The sequence below is a fragment of the Anopheles maculipalpis genome, chromosome 3RL, assembly GCF_943734695.1.
Source record: "Anopheles maculipalpis chromosome 3RL, idAnoMacuDA_375_x, whole genome shotgun sequence".
Classification (NCBI taxonomy): Eukaryota; Metazoa; Arthropoda; class Insecta; order Diptera; family Culicidae; genus Anopheles; species Anopheles maculipalpis.
Window position 1 is genome coordinate 1,373,532 of NC_064872.1, and position 12,285 is coordinate 1,385,816.

A 12,285-nucleotide genomic window follows, 5' to 3' on the forward strand; every position below is an offset into this window, starting at 1 on the left:
CGTCGTGTAGCGTCAGGCTAGACGCGATGGCTACAAAAAGCTCAGAATTGTTAGCAATAACCGAGTTTCGATTGTTCTGCGCTGTTATCGCCGTTTCAGCCTTCGTGATCCGCCTCAATCGGTTTACGAGTCAGAGACGCAAGAGCAAAAAAAGACTTGAGATGTCAAAAATTCCAGACTATTTGTAGGCTACCGTGTCACAGCAAGGGTTTTGAGGTTTTAACGGGACGCAAAAGACTAAAAAGTGAGCGTCATTATCTCCAGATCCCTTTTCGAAGCTTTCTGTAATGCTGCTCTAACGAGCGTCAAGATGTGGTGTTAGATAAAGTGCATTTTCGGTGTGGATCCTGCTTCCAGATAAATTTTTAAATTTTCTTCTTTAGAAAGATTCAGGAAAGGATCCGAGGAGAGCACAGTTAAAATTTCAATTTTCTCAAGAATTTAGGCCCTAGATTAAATATGGCCTTAGAACTACTTTAACGACAAATATCTCAGTTTTATTTGAATATCTTTTAATAGGCAGAACGCATTCTATAGATTAAATTGTTAAATATTCCCATACCCGATTAGAATAGAGGATACAGTTCATGCACTAAATGTTATCTGTGTTGGGTGTCAGCTGAATGCTCGGATCGCTCTAGTAGAATGTGGTGTTACGGCTGAATGCTCCACACAGACGAAACTCTTGTGGCATCAGAATTGCTCTAAAATAGAGGGAAAGCAAACAGATTAGAGCAGCTACTCGTTGAAAGATTTTATTCACCTTAAAGCTTGTATTCACCTTAAAAATTGAGGCGATCCAACACCCTTGCTGACTGTGTTGCCACTAAGCCGCAGTGTAAACTGCTTTTCGATCGGATCCGGAAGGGTCTATAAGTAAGAGAGAAACCTCCTTTTGTAAATTCTGTAGACAGTTAAGTAAAATATTACACTTTAGTAATTCTTACATTGGCACCCGATTGAGCCTCGTTGCTATTTCCTTGCTGTTCGTTTGCTGCCCTTCGTGCCTCACCGAAAAGCAGCATTAGTCGGTTCGCTATTGGACTACTAGCGCCCTCTGGTAGATTCGTTTCGCGCGCTTGCAACAACTCAAGAACGAGCTTCTCCCGTTGCGAGAGCTTTCGTTCGTCCGTCGTGGAGCTTTCGCTAGAGTAAAGCTTCCGACGTAGACTGCGTGCCTGTGTGACAGTACATTCGAGTTGCATCATTTCGGTGAGTAGTTGCTGTTCGTACTTTGTTTGGGAGTTGACCCGTGCCGTTGTTGGACCAGTCGTGCCGCGTTCCGACACGTTTGTCCAGCTTTCGCGTGACAACCGACAGCAGGCCGCCGTAATCCGGTCAATCGTTTCGTCGTACTGTGGCACTACGGCGCGTTCCGGGCCGGATTGTTGTGTTAGTGTTTGGACGCCGACGTGGAAAAGTGTTGCCATTGTTAGTTGCGCGATTTGGCCGATCGTGCGGGACTCGAGGAAGTGGAGCACCTTCTCTGCCTCACGGGTGTCATCGAACAGTCGCTTTTGGCGTCGTGCCGGCACCGCACGGGCACCTTCCCATACCGTCTGCCAAGTGTTTCCGGGGATCAGCATCCGGGCGCTCAGGTGTCCCTTCCGGCCGAACGGATCCTGCTCATCGACCGGTTCGTCCTCGATCCAATCGCGCGGACTGTACCAGCGGATAAAGTCTGCCAGCTGTCCGGCCGGGTTGGCCGCCTTGAAGCTTTCCATGTCGGACAGCAGCGAGGCACTCATCATCTGCGTGCATAGCTCACTGCCCGGTCCGAGCTTCAGCATCACCTCCGCATCGTCCTCCAGCTGATCCTCCGTCTTCGGAACGGGTTCCTGCGTGACCGGAATGTACAACGGTTCGTCCGAGTGGACGAGCAGCATGTTACCGAGCCGTGACAGTCGGCCCGTGGCGCCGGACTCTTGCTCCTCGTCCGAACAGTCGAAGAACTCCTCATCCGACTGATCGCCGGCCCCCACTCCCGGACCGGTTGTCCCGGGGCGCATCGCAAACGGCAGTCCACCGTCACGCAGCGTGCGCCGTTCCATGCACACGTTCAGCATCTGAAGCTTCTGGTGAAGCAAGCAGGTTCTCGAGTCCGGAAAACCGCTGGCCACGCTGCGTACAGTAAACGAAAGGGAAAAACGGAAAATGGAGAATAGAATGAGAAACGGCCAAAGCCAGATATATGGATGATGATGATCGTGATGGGGCCCCTAATTGTGCTCTCGTGATCGACAGCTGGCAAGCGTTGATGGAGGCCCGCAGTTAGAACAACAAACACACATTTACATCTCGTCCGGCTGGTGGCGGGAACTCCCGGACCCATCGCTCGGAGGGAAACAATCATATTAGGTGATTATGCACTTTAAAAGCTACCATTACAGCTTTGGGAATGTGTGTTATGTGGTATCGCTCGAGTGTGGAGAACAACAAATACCGGCCAATGCTTGTTAGGGCATACCCCAGACACACATATTAGTGCATACACTGCTCCTCACCAAACAACACCAGGAGGATGTTTCCGATGGAAAGGATCATGCAAACCGTTCCCGCGGGTAGAAGACCTCAGGGGGGAGGGAGAGGAGGAAGGGGGTCTACTCAACCGGAGCACAGGAACAAATGGTTGTAGTGGTTGGAATCCGGATCCGGTGGGCCACAAAACTGTAACTGGTGTGAAAAGCGCATTCAAGCTGAACCCGGCCGCCGTTGGGTGTTTGTCTATTGGACCTAAACAACATTCCTGGCCCATCTTCAAGCCTATCGTTCGGTAAAACAAACGAACAAACCGGTAATTCGCTGAGGAGAGCCGTCGAGTGATCGTTAACGGATAACTTTACACGTGAATGAGCTGGGTAGAGCGGACCCAGCACGCTTTACGTTGGCTAATTTTAGCTCAAGTCCTCTAGGTTCGATTTTTTTTTGCGTTTCTGGTGGTGAAGGTAGCTTATTTCAGCTTTATTAAGAAAGAATCAGAACATCTGAATACGAAATGAACAGTTTGACTATTTATAGGTAAATCAGTTTAAAACGGAAGAATGTATCTTTTTTTATTTTACAGCTTCAAGTAAGTATCTGGATGATGATAGAACTTTTAAAGTTTTATCAACATAAGGAAAAAGCATAAAAAACAACACTTTTCAGCTTCGTTGATGTTCACCAGGAAAACAAATTGAAAAAAAAACAGGACGGTCCGGATGAGAAAGAAATAATATACAGCAAAACCGTCAGCGGGGAAAAAATATACATAAATGCTCTTCATGTGACACCAATACCATCGATCATATGGGTGAACCTCATAACCAATCGGTAGTTAGAATGAAATCGAGCAATCGCACCAATAGCGAGAAAGATATGACCTTATTTCGTAATCAACCAACACAACAATACGCGAACAGGGGACACCTGGTAACGAATTCATGTCACCTCCTGATTTGGATGCTCTCCTGGTGTCAGGAAATCAAAAAATCGGTTTCTGATTCGATCTCCTCCTTCGTGGCTAATGAAATTTTCGCATTTTGCTCGGGAATCCGACCGATTTTGGGTTTTCGATACCAGGAGAGCATCCAAATTAGGAGGTAGCATGACTGATATCTCTGGACTGGACTGGTAATGCGACAGATAGAAAGAGACATTCAACAGCTGAAGTAGTAAGAAAGAAACGAAATTATTCGATGATCATCTGGCACACCAATACTATCGATGATACTTATCTGCTTGGGATACTAATGCGACAGACGGAAAGAGACATTCGACAGCTGCAGTAGTGAGAAAGAACGAATATATGTAACGTTCATCTGGCCAATACCATCGATCACATTAGCCTCCCGGTAACGAATTCATGTTACCTCCTGATTTGGATGCTCTCCTGGTGTCAGAAAATCAAAAAATCGGCTCGTGACTCGATCTCCTCTTTCGTGGCTAATGAAATTTTCGCATTTTGCACGGGAATCCGACCGATTTTGGGTTTTCGATACTAGGAGAGCATCCAAATTAGGAGGTAGCATGACTGATATCTCTGGACTGGACTGGTAATGCGACAGATAGAAAGAGACATTCAACAGCTGAAGTAGTAAGAAAGAAACGAAATTATTCGATGATCATCTGGCACACCAATACTATCGATGATACTTATCTGCTTGGGATACTAATGCGACAGACGGAAAGAGACATTCGACAGCTGAAGTAGTGAGAAAGAACGAATATATATAATCTTCATCTGGCCAATACCATCGTTCACATTCGCCTCCCGGTACCGAATTCATTTTACCTCCTAATTTGGATGCTCTCCTGGTGTCAGGAAATCAAAAAATCGGCTCGTGACTCGATCTCCTCTTTCGTGGCTAATGAAATTTTCGCATTTTGCACGGGAATCCGACCGATTTTGGGTTTTCGATACTAGGAGAGCATCCAAATTAGGAGGTAGCATGACTGATATCTCTGGACTGGACTGGTAATGCGACAGATAGAAAGAGACATTCAACAGCTGAAGTAGTAAGAAAGAAACGAAATTATTCGATGATCATCTGGCACACCAATACTATCGATCACACTTATCTGCTAGGGATACTAATGCGACAGATGGAAAGAGACATTCGACAGCTGATGTAGTGAGAAAGAACGAATATATGTAATGTTCATCTGGCCAATACCATCGATCACATTAGCCACCCGGTAACGAATTCATTTTACCTCTTAATTTGGATGATCTCCTGGTGTCAGGAAATCAAAAAATCGGTTTCTGATTCGATCTCCTCCTTCGTGGCTAATGAAATTTTCGCATTTTGCTCGGGAATCCGACCGATTTTGGGTTTTCGATACCAGGAGAGCATCCAAATTAGGAGGTAGCATGACTGATATCTCTGGACTGGACTGGTAATGCGACAGATAGAAAGAGACATTCAACAGCTGAAGTAGTAAGAAAGAAACGAAATTATTCGATGATCATCTGGCACACCAATACTATCGATGATACTTATCTGCTTGGGATACTAATGCGACAGACGGAAAGAGACATTCGACAGCTGCAGTAGTGAGAAAGAACGAATATATGTAACGTTCATCTGGCCAATACCATCGATCACATTAGCCTCCCGGTAACGAATTCATGTTACCTCCTGATTTGGATGCTCTCTTGATGTCAGAAAATCAAAAAATCGGCTCGTGACTCGATCTCCTCTTTCGTGGCTAATGAAATTTTCACATTTTGCTCGGGAATCCGACCGATTTTGGGTTTTCGATACCAGGAGAGCATCCAAATTAGGAGGTAGCATGACTGATATCTCTGGACTGGACTGGTAATGCGACAGATAGAAAGAGACATTCAACAGCTGAAGTAGTAAGAAAGAAACGAAATTATTCGATGATCATCTGGCACACCAATACTATCGATGATACTTATCTGCTAGGGATACTAATGCGACAGACGGAAAGAGACATTCGACAGCTGCAGTAGTGAGAAAGAACGAATATATGTAATGTTCATCTGGCCAATACCATCGATCACATTAGCCTCCCGGTAACGAATTCATGTTACCTCCTGATTTGGATGCTCTCTTGATGTCAGAAAATCAAAAAATCGGCTCGTGACTCGATCTCCTCTTTCGTGGCTAATGAAATTTTCGCATTTTGCACGGGAATCCGACCGATTTTGGGTTTTCGATACTAGGAGAGCATCCAAATTAGGAGGTAGCATGACTGATATCTCTGGACTGGACTGGTAATGCGACAGATAGAAAGAGACATTCAACAGCTGAAGTAGTAAGAAAGAAACGAAATTATTCGATGATCATCTGGCACACCAATACTATCGATGATACTTATCTGCTTGGGATACTAATGCGACAGACGGAAAGAGACATTCGACAGCTGAAGTAGTGAGAAAGAACGAATATATATAATCTTCATCTGGCCAATACCATCGTTCACATTCGCCTCCCGGTACCGAATTCATTTTACCTCCTAATTTGGATGCTCTCCTGGTGTCAGGAAATCAAAAAATCGGCTCGTGACTCGATCTCCTCTTTCGTGGCTAATGAAATTTTCGCATTTTGCACGGGAATCCGACCGATTTTGGGTTTTCGATACTAGGAGAGCATCCAAATTAGGAGGTAGCATGAATTCTCAGCTATGATATACAGCTGTCTCTTTTGCACAAGGCTCATCTCTTTCTAACTACGCGATTCCTCACACGATGGCTAGTGTCAGTGTGTGAGATAATACAGGGGTGCCCAGAATATAATCAATAGGCACGCCGATATTGTGGTTTGTTTAGATTTTTTTTCGATTCAATCTTAAAGACGTTGAAGTGCTTGGATGCTTATAAAAAAACACTTGATCCGATAATGATGTCAAACAAAATCAAGATATAATCCAAGCGAATTCATAACGCTCAAACTGGATGAATAATCCAGCTGAATAATAATATCCCAGCGAACCTGTTAATTATGTCCTCGCCAACCCTGTAATGAGAATATATTTGTTTCTTTCTCCCTAGCGTCCCCATTGGCTATCTCTTTCTAACTACTGGTTGGTTATAAGGATCACCCGTACGATCGCCAGTGTTGGTGTGTGAGAGCATACAGGGTTTGCTCTACAGAATCAACAACTACGTCGATATATTTATTTGTTAAGACATTTTGTTTATTCAATCTGCGAGGTTTCGAAATCCTCGGATGCTTCTAAAATATGGCATAATTCTAAAATAATTGCAAACAAACTATCATCAACATGTGTGTGATTTAACATCTCCCATATTGAAATAATTAGAAACTGGAAAAACTAATATCTCGTCACGTTTCTACATTATATCATGGAAAGCCCTGTGTTAAAAATATAACCATTTCTTTCTCTCTATTGCTGCTGTTGGATCTCTCTTTTAGACATGTCGCAATAGTATCCATATGAGATTACTAGTCATGTTACCTCCTAAATTGGATGCTCTCTTGGTGTCAAACATCTAGTACCAGGCGTATGGTCAATTTGCATGTTTGAGCCAGACAGGCAACTCGGTTTCTCCAAGTCCCGCACAGTTCATCCGTTAAACCTGTGTCGCAATATACCTTTTTTTCGTATAACTGAGTGAGAAGTGAAGGGATCTGGTTTGGGTGTTCGGCAAAAAGATGCGCGGCGCCACGACGCATCCAACAGTATGCCGGACGCCAGGATCGGACCAAAACTGAGCGAGGCATCGTCCGTTTTCCACGGGAATGTTGTTGTTTTCCTCAATAAATGGGCAGGGAGTGGAGGGATCGGGTTGGGGTGTTCGGCAAAAAGATGCGCGGCGCCACGACACATCCAACGGTATGCCGGACGACAGGATCGTACCGAAACTGAGCGAATTATCAGAATCCGATATTCTGCACCTGAATTCGACCAGGAGTAACAGGAGAGCATGCATGCGAGGAGGTAGCTGGTACTTTCCAAAAAATCCAATTTTGCAACTAAAGTTCGGCGGAAAAAATGTTTTCGGACGGAAAGAAATTTATTTTGTCCAGCAAAAATATTTTGCCCCGCAAAAAGAAATTTATTTTTGCCCCAAAAAATTTGACTAGTGCTACCTCCGCGAACTCATGCTCTCCTGTTACTCCTGATCGAATTTTGGTGCAAAAATTTGCTAGTTTTCCTGACCGGTTTTTGGCTCTGGAACCAGCCGGTAGTAACAGGAGAGCATGCATACGAGGAGGTAGCTGATACGTTTCAAAAAATCCAATTTTGCGATTAAAGTTCGGCGGAAAAAATGTTTTCGGACGGAAAGAAATTTATTTTGTCCAGCAAAAATATTTTGCTCCACGGAAAGAAATTTATTTTTGCCCCAAAAAATTTGACTAGTGCTACCTCCGCGAACTCATGCTCTCCTGTTACTCCTGGTCGAATTTTGGTTCAGAATATCGGCGATAACTCGCTCAATTTTGGTCCGATCCTGACGTCCGGCATACCGTTGGATGCGTCGTGGCTCCGCGCATCTTTTTGCCGAACACCCCAACCCGATCCCTCCACCCCCTGCCCATTTATTGAGGAAAACAACAGCATTCCCGTGGAAAACCGACGATACCTCGCTCAGTTTTGGTCCGATCCTGGCGTCCGGCATACTCTTGGATGCGTCGTGGCGCCGCGCATCTTTTTGCCGAACACCCCAACCCGATCCCTCCACCCCCTGCCCATTTATTGAGGAAAACAACAGCATTCCCGTGGAAAACGGACGATACCTCGCTCAGTTTAGGTCCGATCCTGGCGTCCGGCATACCGTTGGATGCGTCTTGGCGCCGCGCATCTTTTTGCCGAACACCCCAACATGATCCATCATCCCGCCGCCCAGTTATTTCGGAACGATTTTACGTTTAACGATTGAGAAAAAATTGGCACCGAAAAGCAGCCGATTTTGATTCCTTGCTACCAGGGGAGCATCCAAATCAGGAGGTACCATTTAAAACTGGTTCGACTGGTACTAAAGTACGACGGGGGCTTTTGGGTTTGTGTCTGGGGAATCGGTCCTGTTTCACTTGTCTATCGATTTCGACACATTAGCCACGCCATCTATTGCATTGTTTATTGCGGGTTTTTGTCTAGGGATTACTGGATGTTGCTAACAAGGTCCTTTAATGCATAAATATTTTAACGAGATGTTACCTACCGATTTGAATGCTCTCCTGGTATCATAAAATTAAATACTGATTTCATAGAAATATTGCCACGATCGACTGAAACTTCTGACGGATCGTGTTATCTACTCCGTGGTTAAAGAAATTTTGAAAAAACAAGCCAGTAAAATCTTGTTCTTTTTTTCGGATTTCGGATTAACAACACTAAAAGAGCAACCAAATGAGAAGAAGAGTCGGATTGATCAACAAACCTGTTCGTTTCTTACCTTCCGACGCATCGCACGTATTTCTGTGGGACAGTTGGTGCTGGAGGAGAAATACTGTCTGCTACTTTTCGTGAATTTCTTTCAATTGATTTCAAGGCCTTAGAAGGAACCAGGAACGTTATACCTATTCAACGTTCAGAAAGGATGATATCTCAACAACCCTCTGTGCATGAAATTCAGGTTAACCGGTACGCCCCTCCAAAATTAGCTATTCCCATTCGGGTATCGCGGTGTGAAAAATCTCTGCGACAGCCACACGAAGCCACACAACGTGGCCTCCAATGAAGTTCCAGTTTCGTTGTGTCCCAAGTGCACCAATTTCGGGAGTAGAGTTTCCGGTTTCTTCTGAATGCGTCTTCCGGATGCTAAGCTTACTCTGGCAATTATCAATCCATTGCATCATTCGATTCCCCCAACTCGCCAAAGCTTACCAATCCACTACTGCTTGCGGTGAAGACGTTTTCGCAAATACCAACTTCTTTCACCACCACAACCTCAGCAGAAAAACATTGGGCAAACAATTGGAAAAACATGATGGCAAAATGAGGTTGGGAAAGACGAATTCCCCTCCGTTCCCTGTCTATCGGAAGTATGGAAATAAGCAAATGAAGCGCTATTTGAAGTCAAGCCGGAGGAGAAGGAAATTTCAAGTTCAAGTTTCCTCAACTTCACTAAAGCTCCTGGCCATACATTCACCCCCTTCACCAGTTCACTGAACCTCGCTAAGTAGGAGCAGCGGGATGGGTTGAAATTGCTACAAGCTTGCCGAAAATGTGCGTCTGAGAATTAGTTTCGATTATTTCAATATTCACAAACACTCGCGAACGATGAGACCTTCAAGCGAGAGAGAGAGAATAGTAAAAAAAGGCTTCCTGAGGAGCGTTGGAAACACATAAATTGCACACTGGACAAATAATTCTTAGATTGAGGGACTCGGAAGCCTTGAAAGCGGAGCTGAGCAGTACTCAATCTAAACTACCAGCACAGCACACGAGCATCTGCAATTAACAACGTCACCAGAGCACGGTGTTGTTGTGGTTTCGCTCTAGGGAGCCAACCACCAGCTATCCCTTGGTGTCTCCGTCCGCCCATCCGTCATCTGGTTGAGGTTTTCGAGCGGAAGATGACAACAACATTTATACCCCTGTCCCTCACGCCGTGTGTTTTCGGTCCACTCGGTCTTGGCGTGGGGTTCATCTGTAACAGCTGGGACGACATTACCATTTCGCTCCCCAAATGACTTCCTTCCGTGGGAATAGTGTGGTTGTGGAATGGAAGCTTGGCGAACCCCCCACACAGCACGCTCGAGTCAATTAAAATCCAATAAAGAACGCAACGTACTCGGTAAAAAAGTCAGCAACACGAAGGGTTGATGGGATGAAATAAAATTTGGTGCCTTTGGTAAAGTAAGCAGAAAATACTACAGAGAAGAGCGCACAAGGAGGGGGAAAAAGTTGCACAAAGAAAGCTTCAGATGTAACAATTAAAAAGGCATTTAAATATTACAAGGAAATCGAGCAAGAAGTCGATTTTAGAATGAGAAAATATAGCGAAAAGAAGCATATACTCGCGTGGGGTTGCAATTTGTTTGATTAAAACATAAAAACGAGCAAAAAAAGATAAGAAAGGACATGGACAATGATACTGTAGGAAGCGTTGGGGGGTTTACGACGTCCGGTACAGTTAGGAGGTGATATCATAAATAAGGAAAGAAGGAATATTAGTGGAACGAGAATAATAAACACACAAGAAGTTCGCGTTTGGACTCCATGCGTTAGGCAGACCCGATCATCAACCACATGTCCACACAGTCCACACACATTTTGCACAGCAGCATCTTAGCACCTCAATTTATCACCCGCTGGACTTGCTTACGTTCTCCGGAGACGCAAGATTGAGACCGCTTTATATGGCCACGATGGCGCAAATATCTGTTGTTTGCAGTATGCGTTGAGAGGAGTGGCGGTTGAAGCGGTAGGACACCTTATGTTTTTGCCAGGCGGGTTGAAGGAGGTGAAAGCGACCCTTCATGTGTGTATCATTAGGCCGTATTTGATCGCCGGATGATGCCTCGGAAGGTTGAAAGGCTGTCATTGATGGTGGATTTTGGTGGTGGACTGTGTGATGAAGCGTTTGATAGGAGCGATAACGGCATCCGGGATACTAAGCTAAAGTTCGGTCGGTGTATTGAAAAAGAACACAAGACGCTTATGATGGGCGCCAGTACTCTGAATCACTGGTATCTCGGCGGTACCGGGCGTGTCCTTCCAGTGTACTGTAGCACAACATTTCGTTGGGGAGAGATGGTCCGAATAGACCCAGCTCTCTATGCCTGAGAGATACAGGTAGCTAAGTTGCTGCTGGAGGTTCCTCGCATATCATGGAGGACAATGTAGTGTGACGGCATCTTGTGGCGGTGGTAGACTGTGGCTTCCAGCATCATGCCACTACCAGTGAAAGGACGCTACTAAAATACGTGTACGCAACACTGCAGGGACGCGCTGGCATTCAAGTGGATCTCGGGCTGTTAACAGAGCTTGCCGTTGCACCAGATCCACCGCCATCAGATTCATTGCACCGGTAGTGATCGGGAGAAGCAGGGTTTGGAGTGAGATTGTCACTGTTTACATCCGGGGTCAAACGATCTGTCGAAGGTGCACATTGTGAAAGCTCTTGGTCTTGAACTGCCACACAAAGAAGGATAAGAAGAAGGAAACAAACCTCCATTATGTACAAGCGAAAAGTCGCCATAATACTTGTCTGCTTTGGGATGATCTTGCTACGCGGGTTGTGATCGATGTAGATCCGATGGAAAGGTGAATATGCAAAACCAGACCGGAGGGTTTCCCAATTCGTTACGGGTAGCACCGATCGTAAGGATGCATCGTACGATATGAGCAGCTTTCATTGGGAAGCCAGCGCATCACCCCAAGTGCCCGGGGAATTCGGTTACTATAGACCACTCGAAGTGTGGGTTTACTAACTAGATGCGGCTACCGAGAAGCTGTTAGCCCGAGTTTTAATGAGAAAAAACGAAAATCGATTCGGTTTAGGACAATTTAGGACGCTACAGGACGAACTTACCAGAAGAGAAGCTTTTCAGACCGCGTGGTAAATGACAATTGACAGATAACGATAAGCGACACACACACATACACACTTGATCACACGGTTGATAACGCATAGTTAAATCGAAGGAGAGGTTGCGTCATCACATTCGACGGATTAAGCGTTTTAAGCGTTTGCGGGCTACAAATAAAATCGGTGAAACAGGAAGAAAGACATCAGAAAGGGCAGAAGGCCTTCTTTAGCCTGGACTCAATCAGCCACGAGGAGCAAATCAACAATGAGTTAGAAAAAAATAAGCATTTTTTTTAACCCTAAAGAATAAAAGATTGCTCAGAAATTTCCACGCC

General features: G+C 45.2%; 3 protein-coding genes across 6 annotated transcripts in view; 1 reads left to right on the forward strand and 2 right to left on the reverse strand.

Annotated features, from left to right (window-relative positions):
* The window catches only part of LOC126564252 (dual specificity tyrosine-phosphorylation-regulated kinase 2), a 188,660-nt gene that overhangs the window by 56,442 nt on the left and 119,933 nt on the right, over window positions 1-12,285 (forward strand). The gene's annotated exons all lie outside the window — the stretch shown is intronic.
* LOC126565987 (rab3 GTPase-activating protein catalytic subunit-like) lies at window positions 927-1,987 on the reverse strand. The gene has a single exon (XM_050223188.1). The coding sequence runs from the start codon at window positions 1,884-1,886 to the stop codon at window positions 927-929; it is 960 nt and encodes a 319-aa protein (XP_050079145.1). The 5' UTR covers window positions 1,887-1,987.
* LOC126565988 (rab3 GTPase-activating protein catalytic subunit-like) overlaps window positions 1,989-12,285 on the reverse strand; it is a gene marked incomplete at its 3' end in the record, with an annotated part of 113,365 nt that continues 103,068 nt past the window's right edge. Inside the window, exon 2 of the mRNA XM_050223189.1 lies at window positions 1,989-2,121. Coding sequence (XP_050079146.1) covers window positions 1,989-2,121 — 133 coding nt within the window. The remainder of the gene's footprint in view (window positions 2,122-12,285) is intronic.

What these genes read in the sequence shown, in the direction of transcription:
- LOC126565987 (XM_050223188.1), bottom strand. Translation starts at nt 1,886, where the DNA reads ATGCTGCTCGTCCACTCGGACGAACCGTTGTACATTCCGGTCACGCAG.